At 41.8% G+C, this 21,913-nt stretch overlaps 1 protein-coding gene across 5 annotated transcripts in view; it reads right to left on the reverse strand.

Annotated features, from left to right (window-relative positions):
- Positions 1-21,913, reverse strand: part of atp11c (ATPase phospholipid transporting 11C (ATP11C blood group)) — a 122,129-nt gene that overhangs the window by 36,307 nt on the left and 63,909 nt on the right. For all 5 annotated transcript variants that reach the window (XR_013497666.1, XR_013497664.1, XR_013497665.1 and 2 more), the window contains 9 exons: positions 19,555-19,712; positions 18,459-18,530; positions 14,682-14,755; positions 14,369-14,472; positions 12,718-12,899; positions 9,888-10,154; positions 6,655-6,829; positions 4,464-4,566; positions 1,565-1,710 (listed from right to left, as the gene is read on the reverse strand). Coding sequence is in view for 2 of the 5 variants with exons in the window: in XM_078211750.1 (XP_078067876.1) it covers positions 1,565-1,710; positions 4,464-4,566; positions 6,655-6,829; positions 9,888-10,154; positions 12,718-12,899; positions 14,369-14,472; positions 14,682-14,755; positions 18,459-18,530; positions 19,555-19,712 (1,281 nt within the window). In the remaining 3 variants the exon portion in view is untranslated. The remainder of the gene's footprint in view (positions 1-1,564; positions 1,711-4,463; positions 4,567-6,654; positions 6,830-9,887; positions 10,155-12,717; positions 12,900-14,368; positions 14,473-14,681; positions 14,756-18,458; positions 18,531-19,554; positions 19,713-21,913) is intronic.

The raw sequence follows: 21,913 nt of genomic DNA on the forward strand, positions 1-21,913 counted from the left end.
GTGACTAGGAAGCAGCTGTTCCCCTTGTTGAGAGATCAACCACAAGGGTGCATAGTTTTATGATGAGGGTCAGGAGATTCAGAGGGGGTTTGAGGAGAAGAAAATTCACTCAGAGGATGGTGAAATTCTGGAATGCATTGCTTGGGATTTGGACGAGCAGTTGAAATATCATTTCATTCGAGGATACGGGACAAATGCTGAAAAATGGGATTAGCGCGACTTTAGTGGTAGTTATCGTTGGTGCCGACTCGATGGGCTGAAGGGCCTTTTCTGAGCTATACGACTATCATATGTGCCATGTAGATGGCGGATTGGAGAGTCGGGAAGTGAGCTGTGGGCTACCTAGTTCTGCCCTGCTTTTATAGCTACAGTATTTAGATGGCTGCTCCAGTTAAATTTCTGGCTAATGGTAACTGTCACTAGGTCAAAATCCCAGAACTCCCTCCCCAACAGCAATGTACCTACAGCACACTGCAGTGGTTCAAAAAGGTGCCTCACCACCAGCTTCTCAAGACAGCCTAGTCAGCAACGTCCCCATCCTGTGAAAGATTAAAAGAAAACAGTTCCTCCTAAAAGTGAGGTAGTTCATATTTACAGCAGGTACTGGGTAGTCCCAGCCTGGATTCTGTCAAGAGGCAGGTAACATCTGTGCCACAAGGAATAACAATTAAACAAGTAAATGTCTACCTCCCACCGAACCATCAACATCACCACCACTGCCACTCCACCACCATTAAAATATTGGAGTGATAATGGGTCATCTTTACCAGAAGCTTATCAGGGCTAGCCATATCAACAGTAAGGGTAGAGTTCAGATACTTAGTAACATGCACTGATTGACCCTTCAAAGCCTCTCTGTGAATTTAAGCCAGCAGTGCGACACAAGACCAAATACTTCTCTGGATGGGGCTGCTGCAATACAATTCAAGACACTGAACTATTGTTCCAAGTAGAACAGCTTAGCTGGGCAGCTCTGCTACTGGATTCAGTGTGCAGTTGCTCCACAACCAGCACATTGTGCCTACATGAGGTATTACAGCAACTTGGTAAGCTAATTCATCAGTAAGGCTATAAATTCTCAGTACATATCAACTGCAAAGGACAAGATCGTAAACATCATGTGACAACACATCCCCAAAAATTCTCCTTCAAAGTAATCTTCTATCATCACTTGCGGCGTAAATTGCTGTTGCTACATCACTGTTGAATTAATATCCTGAAATTCTCACCTTAACACTATCACCAGAAGAGTTGCAGTAATTAAAGATGGCAAATTTACTAATGGCACTCACATTTCAAGAATTAAAAAGGTGTGCAAGCAAAAGGAAAAAATTTGGCTTTGCACTATAAGTAACACTAATCACAATCTGTCGATATTCATTACTTGAACTCTGGTCATTTGGGTAAAACACAAGAGGACAAGTAGTGTAGAATTGAATCAAAGCCCATTAAGTAGACGATGCCCCCAGGAAGAAAAGGAAGGAAGAAAGATAATTTAAATCAGTGGGAGCAAAAAGGCAAAGCAAAAGTTACATAACATGAACTGAGATACTGAAAAGCAAACCTTGTAGAAGAAATACTGCACGAGATGTGCTATCCGAATGTAGTACAAATGTCCATGAGCGAGCAAAAGCTTCCGTAAGTGTTTAAACTTTGGTATTGCATAATCACTATTCCTTGCTGCTTGACGACCTTCTTTGCCTTTCAAACCTGAAATAAATGAAAGGAAAACAATTCAAGATATGTAGGAGCCACCACTTGAAAAGACAAAAGATAGAAAAGTAAGTTACTTACTCACTTAGAAGGTAACCTCCAAGCACAATGTCTGCCTGCTGCAGACAGCAACACTTTGGGACAGGCAAAATAACCTTATTGGGGGAGGATGTGGTGTGAGAGAGGAGGCAGGGCTGCAGGAGGGGAAGCATTTTAAAAAAAATACCCTACATTATCTTCAGTATTGGAAGGAGAGGTTTGTCCAGTTTCATTAACTTTATACAACGGAGTGGCTTGCTAGGACATTTCACAGGGCAATAAAGAGTCAACAACATTGCTCAGGGTCTGGAGTCACAAAGGAGTCCGAAAATGCAAAAAAAACAAGATGGCCCCAGAACGTGGCGACTTTTTGCAAGCTGTTCCCTGCATACCTTCTAATTCTCTCTTCTACTCTCGTTCCATGCTACTAAAACTTTATTCTAACTCTCTAACAATGTTTTAATTCAATCTCTTAACACCCTAGCCACACATTACATTCTGCACTCTTTCCTTTCCTTCTCTATGAACAGTATGCTTTGTCTGTATAGCGCACAAGAAAAAATACTTTTCACTGTACACTAATACATATGACAATAATAAATCAAGAACCAGATGGGTTTTTACAACAATTGGTACTGGTTTTATGGTCTCCATTAGAGGCAGATTCCAGATTTATTAATTGAAGTTAAATTCTACAAGCCGCAAGAGTGGGATTTGAACCAGCGCTCAAACAGTATAATCCTGGATCACTAGTCCAGTGACATTACCACTATGCTACCACCTCTCCCTATTTTAAGGGATTTTAAAATGTGTGGAATTATCAATTTCAAGTGTAAATAAATATTTGTTTTCCCCCTTTCATCAACATGACTGTGGACAAATGTAATTCGGCTCTGTCCCCATGACAAACCCCAGACACCAATCTCATCGTTCTGAGGCTGTATCAGACTGGTCTGATTCCAAGGTGGGCTTCCAATTACATATTTTGGAAATCTCTAAGGCTTTTGTAACATTGCCTGTCTCCCCACCTCAGCTCTTCTGCTGCCAAACCCTTATTCATGTCTTCGTTATCTCCAGATTTGGTTATTCGAATGCTGACCTCCCACATACTACCCTCCATAAACCTGAGGTAATCAAAAACTCAGCTGCCTGCATCCTTAATCTCCAAGTCCTGTTCATCTATCATCCCTGTGCTCACTGACCTACATTGGCTCCTGGTTAAGCAATCCTCCACTTTATTATTCTCATCCTTGTTTTCAAATCCCTTAAGGCTTCATCTCTCCCCTGTAATGTCCTCTAACCCCACAATCAACAGATATCTGTAATTCTCTGATTTTGACCTCATGTGCATTCACAATTATAATTGCTGCACCACGACGGTAGTGCCTTCAGTTGCCTCAACCCAAGGCTCTTGCATACTCTCCCTACACTTCTGCCTTTCTACATTACTTTCCTCCTTTAAGAGACTTAAAGCCTCTCTGACCAAGCTTTGAGACATCTGACCTAATATCGCCTTATGTGACTTCGCTTTTAATGCTCCTGTCAAGTGCTTTGGGGTTCTTCATTATATTAAAGGCATTATATAAATACAATAGAATCCCTACAGTGCAGAAGGAAGCCATTTGGCCCATCGAGCCTGCACTGATAACAATCCCACCCAGACCCTATCCTACCCCCGCAATACCATGCATTTGCCCCACTAGCCCCTTTCACACTCAAGGGGAATTTAATACAAGTTGCTATATAATCACAAATTGCTGTTGGATAGGTGAACTGTGAACTAAAATGAAGGTTTTAGTGACAAACCAAATTGCTGGAGGATTATTCGTTTTTGAACAAGTATCTGTTATCGTATTAAATTTCTATGTTTCTAAACAACTTGAAGTAGATTTCCAACTTAAAACTAATGTAGAACAACCATCTATGCCATCAGCAGAGGAAAAACAGGAAATAAAAGCTGCACAGTCTGCATGGTGTTCACAAACTGCACTTCTACCATCTGACTGCCTCCCAATCTGCAACCATACTCCGGCACGTCCTGCTCGCCTAGCTGCCTCACACTCAGGGCCATGTCAGAGGCTTTTCCCAGGGTGGAAGTGTCGATTACATGGGGGCACAGGTTCAAGGTGAGAGGAGGGGAGTTTAAGGGAGATGTGTGGGGAAGTTTTTCTTTTACGCAAAGAGTGGTGGGTGCCTGGAACACACTGCCAGAGGTGGTGGTGGAAGTAGGCACATTAGCAACATTTAAGGGGCATCTGGATGGGTACATGAATAAGGAAGGAATAGAGGGCTATGGACTGAGTAAGGGCAGAAGTTTTTCTAGTTAGGGCATCATGATCGACTTGGGCATGGAGGGCTGAAGGGCCCGTTTCCTGTGTTGTCCTTTTGTTCATGTGATCACGAAATTGTCGACGCACTATGTGACATTCACATGCCAGGTTCAATTCCACCCTCCTCATCCTACAGCTCACACTCCAGCACCATGTCCGAAAGCACACATCAACATTCTGCACAGGTTTACACACATCCTATATGCTGAAAGTAAATCTGTTTCCATTCTGTTGTTGCATTAGTAAGCGTGCTACATTTCAAACATACCTCAGCAGAGGCAGAGGTCTTAACAAAATCAGAATAATGGAATTCCATGATCCCAAAGTTGGAATGCCACTGACTGGTAGAAATTTTTCAACTCTGAAAATAAGTTTTCTTACCAATGCCAACATGTGCCTCTAGAACCATACTGACATCATTCGCACCATCACCGATTGCTAATGTTATCGGATGATCTTTTGTGTTCTTTACCATTTTTACAATCTAATGACAGAAAAGAATATAAAGACTTGGTAACTGGCCCAAACCATTTCTGGCAGTTGTACATGCTTCACTGTGTTGGCACTGCCAAAGGAGTGTAATTCACATAAATGCAATTGTATGTGTTGCGATAACAATGGTTAACAGTTTTGTTAACTTAGAGGGTGAATGTGGTCTTTGGCAACAGACAAAAACAGATGACAACCAATTGTCCGTCTATTTTATACTCTGCCCGACTTCTCATTCTATTAATGGAAATTGGGCGAGGTGGGAAACAACTGGATGTTTTCATCTACTTTGCACTAGAGCCAAAAATCAATCCTACTACGCTATGTATTAAAAATGTTCTTGGAAGTAAAACTACTTTCAATTACACATAGTTTTGAACATTATAATAGATCCCAAAATACTTCACTGAGACACAATAAATAAGGGACGTTGAGCCAAAGAGAGAGAGATTACTTGGTGATCCAATAATAGGCTAAAAAAAGAGGCTGTTAAGAAAGATGGAGAGATGGAGAGCTACAGGGGCTTGGAAAGGGAATTTCAAACTGAGGCTAGATAGCACAGCTGTCAATAGTGGGGCAAAGGGATAGGACACAGAGGGTTCAAAACAGACAAAATTGGCTGAATGACAGAAAACAAAATAAAGGTGGACAAGTTATTTTTCAGATTGGAGGAAAGTTTATAGGGGAGATCACCTGGGAATGACGTTAGGACCATTGCTTTCCCTGATACTTTGACCTTGGTGTACAGGACACAATTTCAAAATTTGTAGATAATACAAAGCTTGGAAGCATTGTGAATGGAGGAGGATAGTGTAGAATTGACAGACGGATTGGTGGAATTGGCAGAGAAGTGTGAAGTGATTCATTTTAGCAGGACAAATGCAGAGACAATATACCATAATAAAGAGCCCCACTTGAAAATGAGTACAAGAGCAGAGGGACTTGGGCGTATGCTTGAAATCATTGGGAGCTAGGTTAATAAAGCATCTGGCATTCTGGGATTTATTAATAGCGTAATTTGAAATGCAGTCCTTCATCCAAAAAACTGAGAACCAGTGAATTAGATTATTAATCTAACCCTGCTGCATAGAATTCACTGCCTAAATTGAGTGGTAGAGGTTGAGATGCTCAACTCATTTAAAAGGTAACTGGATCTACATGTGAAGTGCTAAACCTGCAAGGCCACACACCAGGTGCTGGAAAAAATGATTAAAATAAGTGGCTAGTTTATTTTTTCTCTTTGTGGCCAGCACAAACACAAGGGCTGAATGGCCTCTTTCTGCACTGTAATATTTCTATGGTTCTAAGTGGAGGATCATGAATGGGATCTATTTGTTTTTTTTTAAAGATACTGATTGAAGAAGATTGCTATATCTGTTCACAAAGTTACTTATAAGGGCACAGTTAGAAGTCTCACAACACCAGGTTGACGTCCAACAGGTTTAATTGGAATCACGAACTGAAGGAGCAGCACTCCGAAAGCTCGTGATTCCAAATAAATCTATTGGACTTTAAGCTGATGTTGAGAGACTTCTAACTATGCCCATCCCAGTCCAACGCCGGCATCTCCACCTCTTGCCTACAAGGAGTAGTATTGGGCAATGCATTTATTGAAAACAGGGACATCCCAAGCTAAGTTTAAAAAATGCCATTGTAAAATAAGTTTAATATTGACAGGAGCTTGTAAATTTCCAATTCCAGATCAGGAGAAACCTGGGAAGTGACTTTCCTTCTATTTTTCCCAACAGTTCATAAACCTCCATGTCTGAGTAATCCCTTGTGCATTGCTTGTGGGTAATCTGGGGTTTGAAACAAAGTGCAAACCTGGCTTGTCTCTTTAAGGCCATGGTTTAGTAAAGCACTTAACTGAGCACACTCTTAATAGTTGTTTCATGACAAAAGGTTGCGCCTTCTCGGGTGAATAAAAGTTACAGGTTTAAAAAAAAGTCTTTACCAAAAAAAAAGTGATCAAAAACATACAAGATGACACGTGTGGTAAACATAGAAAGATGCATGGATACATAGAGGCAAATGGATGAACTTACACATGGATAAATAAACTTGAAAAAAGTAGTCAGTATACCTGTGCTTTCTGTAATGGGGCCATACGGCAACATAAAACTGCAGTACATCTATGGCAGATTTGCAAGAGCAGGTTTTTGTAGTTGCTCGTGCTCCCATCTTGGGTCGGTTTCATTATTAGTGACAGTGCAGCACCATCAATGATCAAACCGTACTCTTGCGTAGCAGACCAACTTCTGTAACACAAATGGTGGCAGGTTTACTTTTGAGAAATGCAATGTATTACACAGTTCTAATAGAAAAACTCACTTCTATTCCTGTATCCGCAAATGTGAAATGACCAGATCACTGTAACATTTGCTGCAGTGCAAATGTCCTGTCACTAGGTGCCAGCATACTTTAAGCACTGAAGGTATCCAAGGTAGAGGATTACAATACGCACTTGAATTGGAATAACTGCGAATACTGCGGGTGGCACAATGGTTCACACTGCTACCTCATAGCGCCAGGAACCTGGGTTGGTTTCCTGACTTGGGTCACTGTCTGTGTGGAGTTTGCACATTCTCCCCGTGTCTGCGTGGATTTCCTCTGGGTGCTCTGGTTTCCTCCCACAGTCCGAAATACGTGCTGGTTAGGTGCATCGGCCATGCTAAATTCTCCCTCAGTGTACCCGAACAGGTGCTTGAGCGTAGCGACTAGAGCATTTTCACAGTAACTTCCTTAAAAGTGTTAATGTAAGCCTACTTCTGACTAATAAATAAACTTTACTGGATATTGATACTCGGTCACCCCCGTAATCAAATGTTGATTTCTCAATGTATAAACGAGGAATGAAACTTTACAACAACTTGCAATGAATTCTGTAAATCATCCAAGGTGCTTCACAGGGGCATTGCGAGCTCCTTAAAGATACATAGGCCGGAATTTTACGGCCCCGCCCACCACAGGAATCGGTGCGGGCGAGGGGCGGACAATGGAAAGGTCCATTGATCTCAGGCGGGATTTTACAGTTTCGGAACAAGCGAGGCTGTAAAATCCCACCATAGAATGGGTTATCTAAAGCTTGGTCAAAGATGACAGATTTTAAGGAGTCAGTGAAAGTGACAGAAAAGGGTAGCAAGGCAGAGGGAATTCGAGAGTTTTGGACCCAGGTAGCTGAACACCTGGTGGGTTGATGCACTAGTTATGGAGCAGTCAAGAACATTTAACCCAAGTGATCACCGGATGATCAATTTTGCTGAAAATATAGGCTTGACAGGTAAGATTCAGATTTTGGAAGGGCCAATTTCATGGGATGAGACACTTTGGTGACGGCAAACTGATCAAAACAGTTATCAGCTGAACAGAGGCAGGGGTATAAAAAATGTGTTTGGCCTAACAAGAGTATGTACCTGTTGGGGCAAGAGTTCTATTTATCAAATAAGAGAGCTACAATAGGAGTGATAACAGAAAACTAAATAAAAAAAGTGCAAAGCATAAACCAGAAGAGATGTTAAAATAGCAAAAACAAAAGAAAGTGGTATGGGTCTCAATGAACTTGGAATAAAGAGCAAAAAGACGACAAAAAAGCTCTCGAATAGGAAAAACAGTAGTTAAACATAATATCGACCCTTTCAAACCCAGATGAAGGTAAGATTGCAAATTAAAATAAGGCAATGACAGACATGTTGTATAATTATTTTGTCACAGGACAGGAAGAGGATAATATATTCAATATTCCAGGCAAACTAATACTTAATAAAAAGACTAGAACTAATCAAAAATAATATGACGGAAACAGTGGCACTGAATCTGATATTGTATTGTACTGGGACTGTTGGCCTGGATTTTACACTCCAGTCTCCACAGTGGAACTTGAACCGACAATCTTCTGACTTGGATGCAGGAACTACTAACTGAGTCACAATTATTTAAAAAGCATTAATGTAGATTTGTAAAAGGGAGGTCATGTCTAGTTGTCTTTTTTGTGAATCAAAGTAGTAGACAGGGAAATGTCCATGGATATAGTTCGGATGGATTGCCAGAAGGAATTCAGTATGATTGCAAATAAGACATTAGCCGAACTTAATGGAATTGTAAGAAAATTATCTTGTAGGTGATAGAAGACATGAAAATAGGAATAATGGATATTAATTCCAATTGATAGTAACTGCTGAAGGCCCACACAGCTGTTCTAGGGCTTCAACTATTCATTAGTGGCATAATTTCTGCGAAGTGGCAAATCGGAGTCAGATTGCCATCTCGCTCCCAGTTAGTTACCTGTAAAACAAGCCATATCTTTCTCACCAGATCTAACTCAACTGGGTGAGTTCAGCACAAAGCAGTGGGCTCCTGTGGCCTTGTATCAAGCGCAGCATCAGAGGGAAGGAAGACATGCTCCCTTTTCACAGCAGTAGCTGGCGTAGAGCAGGTAAGTTTAAAGGTCCAGCCAGGGAGAAGGCCAGTGCACAGGATAGATAGGCAGGATTGCAGGGGGCTCAGTAAGTACTATGGTTACCCAGAAGTTAAAGTAATCCGGAGACCAAGGGTAATGCTCAGAGGGCTGGGATTAAAATCCCACCATGGCAAATGGTGAAATCGGAATTCAAAAAATTCTGGAATTAAAAGTCTAATGATGACCATAAAACCACTGTTGATTGCCATAAAGTTTCCTTATCATCAAAAGGAGCTTGTGACTAAATTGGAAGAGCTGTCATTCAGATTAGTCAAGGAACAGTCTGACAGTTATACTCACTTTAAGGGAAATGAGGGATGGCCAATAAAGGCTGCTGAGCCAGTGTTGCTCACATCCCATGAAAGAATATTTTAAAAATAATCAGGAGAAATTGCACAAACTAGGATTTTCATACAGTAGATAGAAAGAGAAGCTTTTTGCTCTGGTGAGGGAGTCCAGGACAAGGGGATATCAGCTTAAAATCAGAACCGGACCAACAACTAGTTAGAAATATTTCTTTACATAAAGCAGGTTAGAAATCTGGAACATTTTCCTACAAATAGCTCAATTAACAATTTTAAATCCAACAGCAGTATATTTTAGTTCATGGAGCCAAGCAGGTGGATGAAATTTGAATACACGTTAAACTATAATCTCACAAAATGGTACAGTAAGAAGTCTCACAACACCATGTTAAAGTCCAACAGGTTTATTTGGTAGCACGAGCTTTCGGAGTGCTGCTCCTTCACCTGATGAAGGTGTTGTGAGACTTCTTACTGTGCCCATCCCAGTCCAACGTTGGCATCTCCACATCATCACAAAATGGTAGAACATATTTGGGGCGTGGAGCAAAGACATACCTTAACAGGCTTAAAGAAGAGCATTTATTGTCTTGGACAACCACTTTGTACAGTTCCAGCAGTAGCTCATGCACTTTTGCCTCATTTCTTGCTTTGAACTCTTGGATGTTCTTTGTTGTCAGCTCCAAAAGTTTCATATTGGTGTGGAAAAGTCTGCAGGCAAAACACGTGGCCATTGCTGTTTCCATCTTGTCTCCTGTAAGCACCCAAACACTCATGCCTGCAGAGTGCAAGGCTTCAACTGTTTCTGCAGCCTGGTCTTGGAGCCTTTTCAGAGAGGAAAAATAAGGCAATGCAACAGGAATACGATTTAAAAAGGTGAAAATTAAGAAAGCATCAAGAAGCAGTAATATTTGGCAGTTCACCCTGCATCAAGCATTTATTTCAAAATTACTGAAACAATACTTAAAATATACTTCTGTGGCCGGTTTTCTAAATCAGCTGCGACCCAGAGCAGACAGACAATTTAAGCACAGTGAAAACACCGAGCAGGTCAGGCAGCACTTGAGGACAGGGAGAGATGGAGTTATGTTTCAGGTCTTTGACCTTTCATTAGAATTTACTGGCAAACTGACATCTACCTGAAACATTAACGCTCCTTTTTACTCGCTGGAGATGCTGCCTGGCCTTGAATGTCTCCAGTATTGTTGGTTTTTGTGTTAAATCTCCAAGCATCTGCAGCATTTTTCCTTTTCTTCTGACAATTTCAGGAATAAGGATGTGGGCAGCCAGCAAGTTGTCATTGATTGACCCAGAAAGCACGAATGACTGTTTTAGGAGGAGAAAATCTGCTCCCTGACTTTATATCTATTATTGTGTCCAAGTTGATTACTTCCTCACTTCCTTTGAGGTCATTATTGACACTCGATACCTCATCAGACATGCTGACTCAGAAACTTTTTGATTGTCATTAGGGATGTTAAATCAATTCCTGATTCAGCAGAGAAAAGTGGATATCTAGAGTCGGAACACTTTGAATGGCCAGATCCTAAAACGGACCCCAGTATCTTGCACAAAATAAGCATTTGACTGGAGATGCTTACCCTGCTGATATTTGCTTTCAATGCAAAAAATGGAACCGCGCAGCAAGTGAAGATTTGGAAACTTGTGATTTCATGCAGATAACATTTTTTAAAAACTAATATTCTTATTCTAGTTAGCAAGTTATTTATATATTTTTATGCAATTTAGAAAGTTAAACAATAGAAATACAATGCCTTTGCCAGACAATTCATAGAAAGAAACCTTCATAGAAACCCAACAGTGCAGAAGGAGGCCATTCAGCCATCAAGTCTGCACCGAAAACAATCCCACCCCAGGTCCTATCCCCACACATTAGCCCCGCTAATCCCTCTAACCTACATATCCCAGGACATATGGGCAATTTAGCGTGGCTAATCAACCTAACCCACACATTTTTGGATTGTGGGAGGAAACCAGAGCACCCGGAGGAAACCCACGCAGACATGGGGAGAAGGTGCAAACTCCACACAGTCACCCACCCAGGTCCCTGGAGCTGTGAGGCAGCAGTGCTAACCACTGTGCCACCCAAATTCTGGCCAGAAAATGACTGACTTTGTTTGCAATCAAAGACTGAGAATTCCTGTGGTCTGTAGCACTAACATTTACAGCACTACTGCAATATCTAATGACAACAAGTTATTCTGACTAACTATTTTGCTTGAACACTTGTCCCTGCCAGGAGACTGTTCATTCATGTGGCTGCTGCAAGTGCCAAAAGTCTTGATAGTGTAATTAACATTTACTGTCATCCCAGTCGCTTCCTAAAAGCTGCTACACCAAGTACAATAGAGATTCAGAAACAGCCAGCATCTATTAACAGAAAGGAGGGGTCAAGATGTTTCATGCGTGTCTTCTTTAAAAAGGAACACAACCATCCCAAACCTGGCTTTATTTCTGGACAGACTGCTGACTGACCTGATGTTAAATTGCAGAGCTCACTTTTTATTTCCACTTCAGCAAGTGATGGTGCACTTGGCATATGAAAGTCAGTGCCGGCTGGGAGAAGATTCCACAGCAAGAGCATATGTGGCAAGTTAGCTATCTTTCAGAATGGCAACTCTCAACCAGAATGTATCAAGTACAGTCTTAATGATACTCGCAATATGTGAAATCTGAACTGACTGCCAACTCTTGTAAGTGGGATCATTAATCTTGTAAAGGACTGATATTTTGCCCATGTCTTTCAGAATAGGGCCCCCCCGCCCCTCATCAAATCATCTGGTTTCCATGGTTTTGCTAAATCTACTCTAAGCAGAGAGTCAATGCTACAAATACATTAAAATATAACATCGTTGTAAAGATGAGATTCAAAATAAAGTGGGCAATTGTAAGGTATGAAATATCAAACCACTTGTCTGACTTGATCCTTCATTGATAGTTTAGTCAGAATATTGCTTGTTTTTTTTAAAATTGTAGTCCAATCTCAGAATGGATAACATTTGACAAGGTTGATTTCCACAGGAGGATTAAACTGTAACCGAAATTCCACTGTTAAAAATCACAATTGCATACACTGACATCACTCATACGTGGTGATGTGGCAATTCCAGATGCTGCTCTGATCTCCATATCGAGTTGCTGATCTTGCTAGTGGAGGAAATAAAAAACCGAAGCAAGTTACAGTTCTTCTACTCAAGCTGTATCAAGAGGAAACAGATAAAAGTCATCACCAAATCACTAACTTGTATCCTTCAGTTGATGGGTTGTATTGATGGAATATTGTGTGATCCAGCAAAACCCACCTAATGACACGTAGGCTGCTTATCCAAGATATTGTAACTCAATCTGAGCACTAATATAGACTTACTTGTCTTCGACAGCTGTTGCACCGATTAAATGTAAATCGATTTCAATATCATCGTAAGCTTCTGCTAACTTCTTCTCTCTGTCCTTTAGGGACATTTTGGCTTCATGAAGCTGTGCACTGATCTGGTCATATTCATCCGGAGTGAGCTCTTTGTAAGCAACACAGAGTGTCCTCAAACCTTCCTAGACATACGGAATTACAGCACAAAACAGAGAATAATTTTTCTTTCCTTTATTTCACTCAATTCCCAAAACATTTTTACCTCACTGAATATTAAAATACCGACATCTCTCAAATTAGAATCTTGGCCAGTTTAAGTAAGGTATGTATACTGAAAAAGTGAGTAGTGTATTTATATTACTGCTAGCACAAGCAAGGCTACTACATTATTAATAACTATCAAATCAGTGAAAGGTGTGAACTGAACAGTGTGATTTCACATTTTTTTTCCATTCTAAAATATATAAGGGTGGTTCTCCCAAAAAAATTCTAAGTGTCGAATTCGCATAAAAACTGGAGTAAATGATGTTTTTTTCAGCGGGATTTTCAAAATGAATCTTCCACACACTGCACTGCAGAATGCACTAGTGTAACCCCGTTGAAAATCTGTGGGCGGGGCCTATTCCCACTGGGGAGGCCGGCAATGTAGCGCTGAGCGGGCCACTGCGTATGCGCCAAACTGGCCACGTGCAGTAGCCCCGCACTGCCGGCCTGCCAATCGCTGGCCAGCCCCATGACCCCCACATCGCCGGCCGTGGACCCCCTAGATGTATCCGCGCCAGCACCACCCCTTCCCCAAGCTATTGAAAGTATTAGATTAGTCACTCTTGCCAGTTCTGCCCCCACAGCTTTGCACTTTTTTTCCTTTTAATCATTCATCAAATTCTCTTAGGGTATTATTCGCTTTTTCAAATTAAGTTTTCTCCAAACGCAAGGAGAAAATTTAAATCACGGGAGGGAAAAAAGGTAACAGCTCAGCAATATTTTCAAAATAACCTTCAGCTGGAACCAATGTGATCCTCCCTTCAATAACGGAAAACAAAATGCTGGAAAAACTCAGCAGATCTGGCAGCATTTGTGGGGAGAGAAAAAGAGAGTTAATGTTTTGAGGTCCGAAGAATCACAGACTCAAAACATTAACTCCACAGACATGGTCAGACCTGTTAAGCTTTCCCAACATTTACTGTTCTCATTTCAGATTTCCAGCCTCTGTGATATTTTGCTTTGATCTTCTCTACAAACTGGCTTATTGCGGTTCTATGCAAGATTAGAAAGGCTTTGGAAGCCTGAACATGGTGCCTCTCTAATTTTATTTTTGCCTGTTTTATGAAAATAATATTGCTATTTGGAGTATGTTCCCCCAAAGAAGTTTGATAAACATGAGACTGAAAGCAAGTGACACCTTCAAGGTTGTGCCTGAAGTTTTTTATGAAGGGGTGGCAGGATAAAAAGGGAAGTTAATACATCGCAGAAATGAAGCTCATTTGAAAAGTCCCTCGAGAGAATCTGTAACACTACTATTTGCCCCCATTGCATGTCTTACTTGCCACCCATGGCAAAAAGCATGGAATTGAACGAATTCCATACCATTAAGTACAAAGCTACCTCAGATTGTCATTTAAATGGACTACATAAACACATCTGACTTTACCACAGCACTGCGTTCCACGTGCAATTTTATTTCCTCCTGTTTTCCAGCTTTCACCTTTGGAAAAATTGAAGAGTCTGCTCCTTTACAGTAAAGGAAAATTTTTCCTATTATAGAATAAACAAAATTATGTGGGGATGTTAGAAAAACAGATAAAAGCTAACTTTTTATAATATTTTGTAAAAATCAAATATTTTGACTGAGGTTAGTGTGACAAAGCTACAAATGCATCTATTCCCACCCCCCACCCCCACATTTGAAATTTTGTACCAAATTCTTATTCTTTTCCCATTTTCCTTAGTGAAATGAAAACTACCTGAACGCTCTCTCACTATTACACTCATACATCGACGAACAGGGTCAAAGCTAAGAATCTGTAGAAGTTCATACCTGCAATCAAACAGAACACATCTATTAGTTTTAAAGTTATGTAAAGTATGACATGCAAACTCATTCAATCTACAGGAACATCCCAAACCATTATTAAAATCAATTTGCAGATTAAATTTACTGTTACTTCACTTTTGTTCTCCGACTCAGAATGAGGAAATGCAGTCATTGTGCCTTTGCCAGTTCTTTGGAACAGCTATCCAATTAGTTCCATACCCCTGCAATTGTTTCCTCCCCATTGTTGCTGAGATGGTCACTCTCCCGTTTTGTGCAGTGAAGTGTAATACTTGAATCCTCCAGTTCTCAGTCACCATTTCCATATTTGGTGAGGATTGAAATAATTTCTTGCGGTCTTGGGCAGAGCAGGAGCCATACCAAGCTATAATACAACCAGAAAGAATGCTTTCCATGGTGCACCTGTAAGTGTTGGTGTGAGTCGTAGCTGACATGCCAAATTTCCTTGGTCTTCTGAGAAAGTAGAGGCATTGGTGAGCTGTCTTAACTATAGTGTCGGCATGGGGGGGACCAACACAGGTTAATCTGAACACCTAAAAACTTGAAGCTCTCAACCATTTCTACTTCGTCCCTATTGATGTAGACAGGGATATGTCCTCCACTGCGTTTCCTGCAGTCGATGGCTATCTCCTTCGTTTTGCTGACATTGAGTGTTGCCTGCCTAGCCTTACTGATTGCAGTCTGTGGGTTAGGAAGTCAAGGATCAGTAGCAGAGAAAGGAACTGAGCCCGAGGCCACGGAGTTTGGAGATGAGTTTTGTAGGAATAATGGTGTTGAAGGCTGAGCTGTAGTCAATAAATAGGAGTCTGACATGGATGTCTTTGTCATCTAGGTGTTCCAGGATTGAATGAACGGAGCCTGTTTCAACTTCTAACATATTAATCCCCCAGACTATTTGATAGATTTAAACTGAAGTCCTCGGGATAAAAGGATACTATCTGCATATGCTGTCCCACAGATTACTCAAGTAAGTCTGTTTTGTATTTTCTTCTACTTATAATGCTCACTAACTGCTAAAATGTAACAGAATCTTGAATTTCTTTACAAATGTGAGCCTCTCAGTTACAGACAGAAAATATCTATCTGTAGATATAAACTTCAAAAATCCTATTGCTAGCAATTAAGATGACAAAGACCCAGCAATGAACCTGCTGAAAGGTATGTTCAAGACGCCATACAGATATACAGCATGGAATTCCAGAACCCCACACAATCTGCACTGCCTTTTACTTGCACGCATTTCAAGATTTTAACACTAGCCAACCTCTCCCTGTTGGCTGGTAGCACAAAAGATGGCAGTTGCGATGGTTGGAGGTCAATTGTCTCATTGCCAGGACCTCATTGCAGGAGTTCCTCAGGGGAGCATCCGAGGCTCAACCATCTTCAGCTGTTCCATTAACACCTTCCCTATCATGTGATCAGAAATGGGGATGCTCGTTGAAGATTAAACAATGTTCAACACCCTTTGTGACTTCAGATACTAAAGCAACCCTCTGTCTATAAACGCAGCAAGACCTGGACAATATCCAGACCTGAGCTTATAAAGCGGCAAATAACATTTGCGCCACACAATTTCCAGGCAATGACCATCCCCAACAAAAGAGAATCTAACCATCATCCCATGATCTTCAATGGTACCACCATCACTTAAACCCCCTCTATCAACATTCTGTGGGGGGAGGGGGGCTACCAATGACGAGAAGCTGAATTATCGATATAAATACTGTGGCTACAAGAGCAGGACAAAAGCTTGGAATCCTGTGACGAGTAACTCACCTCCTGACTCTCCAAAACCCGTCCACCATCTACAAGGCACAAATCAGGAGATGTGATGGAATACTCTCCACTTGCTTGGATGAGTGCAGCCCCAACAATACTGAAGCAGCTCAACACCATCCAGGACAAAGCAGCCCGCTTGATCAGCACCCCATCCACGAGCACTCACTCCCTACATCAGCGATCTAGCAGTGTGGACCATGTGCAAGATGCAGTTCAGGAACTCAGACAGCACCTTCCAAACCCAGAACCGCTACCAACAAAGAACAAAGAACAATACAGCACAGGAACAGGCCCTTCGGCCCTCCAAGCCCGCGCCGCTCCCCGGTCCAGGATTGAATCCTGAATCCCGGATCCCCGCCCAATTTTCCAGCCTATCTACATACCAATATCCTATCCACCGAGCTGTCCCTCACAGCTACGATGCTTTGTTCATCACAACCTATTAACTCACCCCCACCCCCCCATTCCAGACCATGTGATCTCCAGGGAGAGGCGAAAACTCAGAGTGAAAACCCCAGGGCCAATATGGGGAAAAAAAATCTGGGAAATTCCTCTCCGACCCCCTGAGGCGATCGAAACGAGTCCAGGAGATCACACTGGCCCTGATCGGAAAATGCTTCCCAACCCCAGTCATTTCCACTTCCACGAACACCATATGAATTCCCTGCCCCCGAGACAGGTTCCCAACTATCCGCAGTCTCGCTCTGTACTGGCACCAGCAAGATGATCATAGAATGAAGCCTTGAAACGAGAAACAAGGAACAATTAGCCCGCGCCGCTCCCTGGTCCAAACTAGACCACTCTTTTGTATCCCTCCATTCCCACTCCATTCATATAGCTGTCTAGATAAGTCTTAAACGTTCCCAGTGTGTCTGCCTCCACCACCTTGCCCGGCAACACATTCCAGGCCCCCACGACCCTCTGTGTAAAATATGTCCTTCTGATATCTGTGTTAAACCTCCCCCCCTTCACCTTGAACCTATGACCCCTCGTGAACGTCACCACCGACCCAGGGAAAAACTTCCCACCGTTCACCCTATCTATGCCTTTCATAATTTTATACACCTCTATTAAGTCTCCCCTCATCCTCCGTCTTTCCAAGGAGAACAACCCCAGTTTCCCCAATCTCTCCTCATAACCAAGCCCCTCCATACCAGGCAACATCCTGGTAAACCTCCTCTGTACTCTCTCCAAAGCCTCCACGTCCTTCTGGTAGTGTGGCGACCAGAACTGGACGCAGTATTCCAAATGCGGCCGAACCAACGTTCTATACATCTGCAACATCAGACCCCAACTCTTATACTCTATGCCCCGTCCTATAAAGGCAAGCATGCCATATGCCTTCTTCACCACCTTCTCCACCTGTGACGTCACCTTCAAAGATCTGTGGACTTGCACACCCAGGTCCCTCTGCGTCTCTACACCCTTTATGGTTCTTCCATTTATCGTGTAGCTCCTCCCTACATTATTCCCACCAAAATGCACCACTTCGCATTTATCAGGATTGAACTCCATCTGCAATTTCCTTGCCCAAATTTCCAGCCTATCTATATCTATACCACCCAGAAGAACTAGGGCAGCAGACACATGGGAACACCACCACCTGGAAATTACCTTCCAAGCCACTTATCATCCTGATTTGGAACTATAATCGCTTTTCTTTCACTGTCGCAGAACCCAAATCCTGCAACACCCTCTGTAACGGCATTATGGGTATATCTACACCTCAGGGCCTGCAGCGGACCACCACCATCGAGAGCAATTAGGTGAGGCAATAAATGTTGGCCTAGCCACAAATACTCACATCTCATGAATGAATAAAAAGTGAGTGAATTATATAGTTTCCAACAAAATACAACATTGTGATTACCAAGATCAAGAGAAGGAAATAAAAAGTAGCATATCTTACATCTCAATTTCTGAGTCTCTGTTTTGTATTTTCATCCAGTTATTCTCCATTCCTTGAAAGGTGAAGCCCAATCTGACCGGGAAAGTAAACACAAATGTTTAACACCTAACTCTAACACTGATTTACTGTGCAGAATAGAGTGAAAAATTAAACAGAAACACTTAAAAAGCTAGGCTGTCAGATACCAAAAATGTTAAGATCCTAAGTGCATGTTTGTTGTGAACACTAACTAAAACAGAAGTAACACATTAACTACACTGCTACACCAGTGTGATAATTGGTGCACAAAACATAAAGCCCAAAGTAGAATATTTTAAGCTGTCTATTCCAATAATTCTTGATGGAAAGTAAACAAGAAGCTTTGTAAACAATGAATTCTTGAACCAGGTAGGTGTGCGCTGAATGTAGGAACAACATGACGCAACAGATTGGGAGTTGAGGCACCAGCTCAGAGTGCTTATGATGTCAAAATGCAGGAACAAAGCTTCCAATCCAAAAACAAAGAACAAAAGAAAATTACAGCACAGGAACAGGCCTTTCGGCTCTCCAAGTCTGCACAGACCATGCAGTCCGACTGAACTAAAGCCCCCTACCCTTCCGGGGACCGTATCCCTCTATTCCCATCTTATTCATGTATTTGTCCAGATGCCCCTAAAATGTCACTATCGTACCTGCTTCCACTACCTTCCCCGGCAGAAACCCACAGATTGAGTTAATGCCACAAACGTAACGCCAGCTATTCTTCTGTCTTTTTTTTGCTTTACATAAAAGCAAATTTTGAAAATGCTGCAAATGCAAAGACACGCAAGGAAAAGGAACAATGATAAAATAATTCCATCTGCATTTTCACTGCAGTCAAAATAGTGTTCCAATAGCTATTACTACCAGAAAAATATTGATATTAAATCAGGTTCAATTCACATTCTAATTTCACATACCGAACTCAAACTTTATTCTCCCACATGAACAAACATAGGTGCATCAGCATTTCTTAAATTTTGTTACGGTCCATGTATAATAGAGATATCTGTACCTTGAATAAAATGACAGGTATTATACCACAATGCATTCCTTTTTAGAACAGTTAGATTCTTACTTTTTAGCACCTTGTATCAAAGCAACTTCATCTGGAGAAGATGAGATGTATGTACAAGTGCGCCCTTGCTGTTTCACTAAACCATCCACTTTGTCCTCTTCTTTTACTTGAACAGTGTGGCATAAACTCAAAGCACGAAGAAACAGTTCCTCTTTTTCCTGAAAGCACAACAAAAATTGCACCCAAAAGTGAATTTTTAAATAACGTGCAAATGTGTGTAAAATAAATAAAAAACTGCCAGTTTGGAAATAATTTTAAATAGCTGCATGAGTGCCCATTACACAAATCAACTTCAAACAAACCAACCTAAAAGTTTATTCACCTCCATTCAGTCTGCAAGTGAAGCATTGAGCTTCTGCTGCTTGCCTTATTAATTTTTCACCCCACTCCCAGTCATTGCCCCACTGAACAAAGAACAGTACAGCACAGAAACAGGCCCTTTAGCCCACCAAGTCAATGCCGACACAGATGCCTCCCCAATCTAATATTTTCTTGCCTCTATGTGGTTCATACCCCTCTATTCACTGCCTATTTATGTATCTATCCAGATGCTTCTTGAATGTTGTTATAGAATCTGCTTCCACCACCACCTCTGGCAGCACGTTCCAGGCATTCACCACCCTGTGTGAAAAACTTGCCCCTTACACCTCTTTTAAACTTCCCCCTCTCACTTTTGACCTATGCCACCGAGTAATTGACCTTTTGTGACTCTGGGGAAAAAGACTGATTATCCACTCTATCCAAGCCTGTCATAATCTTGTAAACCTCTATCAGGTACCACCTCATTCTCCAACACTCCAATGAAAACAATCCAAGTTTGTTCAACCTTTATAGTCCATATCCTCCAAACCAGACAATATCCAGGTAAATCTCTTCTACACCCTTTCCAATGCATCACCATCCTTCTGGTAGTGTGGCAACCAGAAGAATTGTACACAATATCCAAATGCGGCCTAACCAGCATCTGAACAGCTGCATCACGATTTTCCGATTCCTAGACTCAACGCCCCAAGTGATGAAGGCCAGCATGCCATACGCCTTCTTGACCACCTTGTCTACCTAAGTTGCCACCTTCAGGGAACTGTGGATCAGCACGTCTAGATCCCTCTGTACCCTAATATTTCCAAGGGCTCTATCATTTACTCTATACTTTCCTTCTGTAGTTGACCTTCCAAATCACATCACCTCATTTGTTCTGGTAAAATTCCATCTGCCATCTTTCGGCCCAAGCCTCCAGCTGATTTATCTCCTGCTGTATCCTCTGACAATCCTCCTCACTATGGGCTACTCCTCCAATTTCTGTATCATCTGCAAATTTACTAATCAGTCCACCTACATTTTCCTCATTTGTATATATTACAAACAAGAGGCACCAGCACTGATCCTTGTGGAACACCGCTTGCCATAGACCTCCAAATAGAAAAGTGCCCTTCCACTGGCCCAAGCCAGTTTTGTATGCATCTTACCAGCTCACACCAGATCTCATATGATTTCACCTTCTGGATCAGCCTATCAGGAGGAATCTTATCGAAGGCTTTACTAAAGTCCATGCATGCAACATCCACTGCCCTAGCCATTTTTTCTTGTCACTTCCTCAAAGAACTCAATCAATTTTGTGAGTCATGACCTCTCCTTCACAAAACCATGCTGCCTTTCGCTAATAAGTCTATTCTCTTCCAGATTCGAGTACCTCCTGTCCCTAATATTCTTCTCCAATAATTTCCCCACCACAGGCTTACAGGCCCAGAATTTCCCGGATTGTCTCTTTTGCCCTTCTTAAACAGAGGAACAATGTTAGCTACTCTCCAATCCTCTCGTATCTGGCCCGTGGCTAAAGAGGATACAAAGATTTTGGCCAAGGCCTCAGCAATTTCTTCCCTCACCTCTCAGTATTTTGGCCCTGGGGACTTGTCCACCTTATTGTTTTTCCAAAACCTCCAAAACCTCAATCTCAAACAATGATGGGACAAAATACAGGAATGAGATAGAGAATCTGGTGAACTGGTGCAACGACAGTAATCTCTCCCGCAATGTCAACAAAACGAAGGAGATTGTCATCGACTTCAGGAAGTGTAGTGGAGAACATGCCTCTGTGTACATCAATAGGGACGAAGTAGAAATGGTCAAAAGCTTCAAGTTTTTAGGTGTTCAGATCACCAACAACCTGCCCTGGCTGATCTCCCCATGCCAACACCATAGTTAAGACAGTCTCTACTGTCTCAGAAGACTAAGGAAATTTGGCATGTCAGCCATAACTCTCACCAACTTTTACAGATGCACCATAGAAAACATTCTTTCTGGTTGTATCACAGTTTGGCACAGCTCCTGCTCTGCCCAAGGTCGCAAGGAACTACAAAAG

The sequence above is a fragment of the Mustelus asterias genome, chromosome 4 (assembly GCF_964213995.1).
Source record: "Mustelus asterias chromosome 4, sMusAst1.hap1.1, whole genome shotgun sequence".
Taxonomy (NCBI): Eukaryota; Metazoa; Chordata; class Chondrichthyes; order Carcharhiniformes; family Triakidae; genus Mustelus; species Mustelus asterias.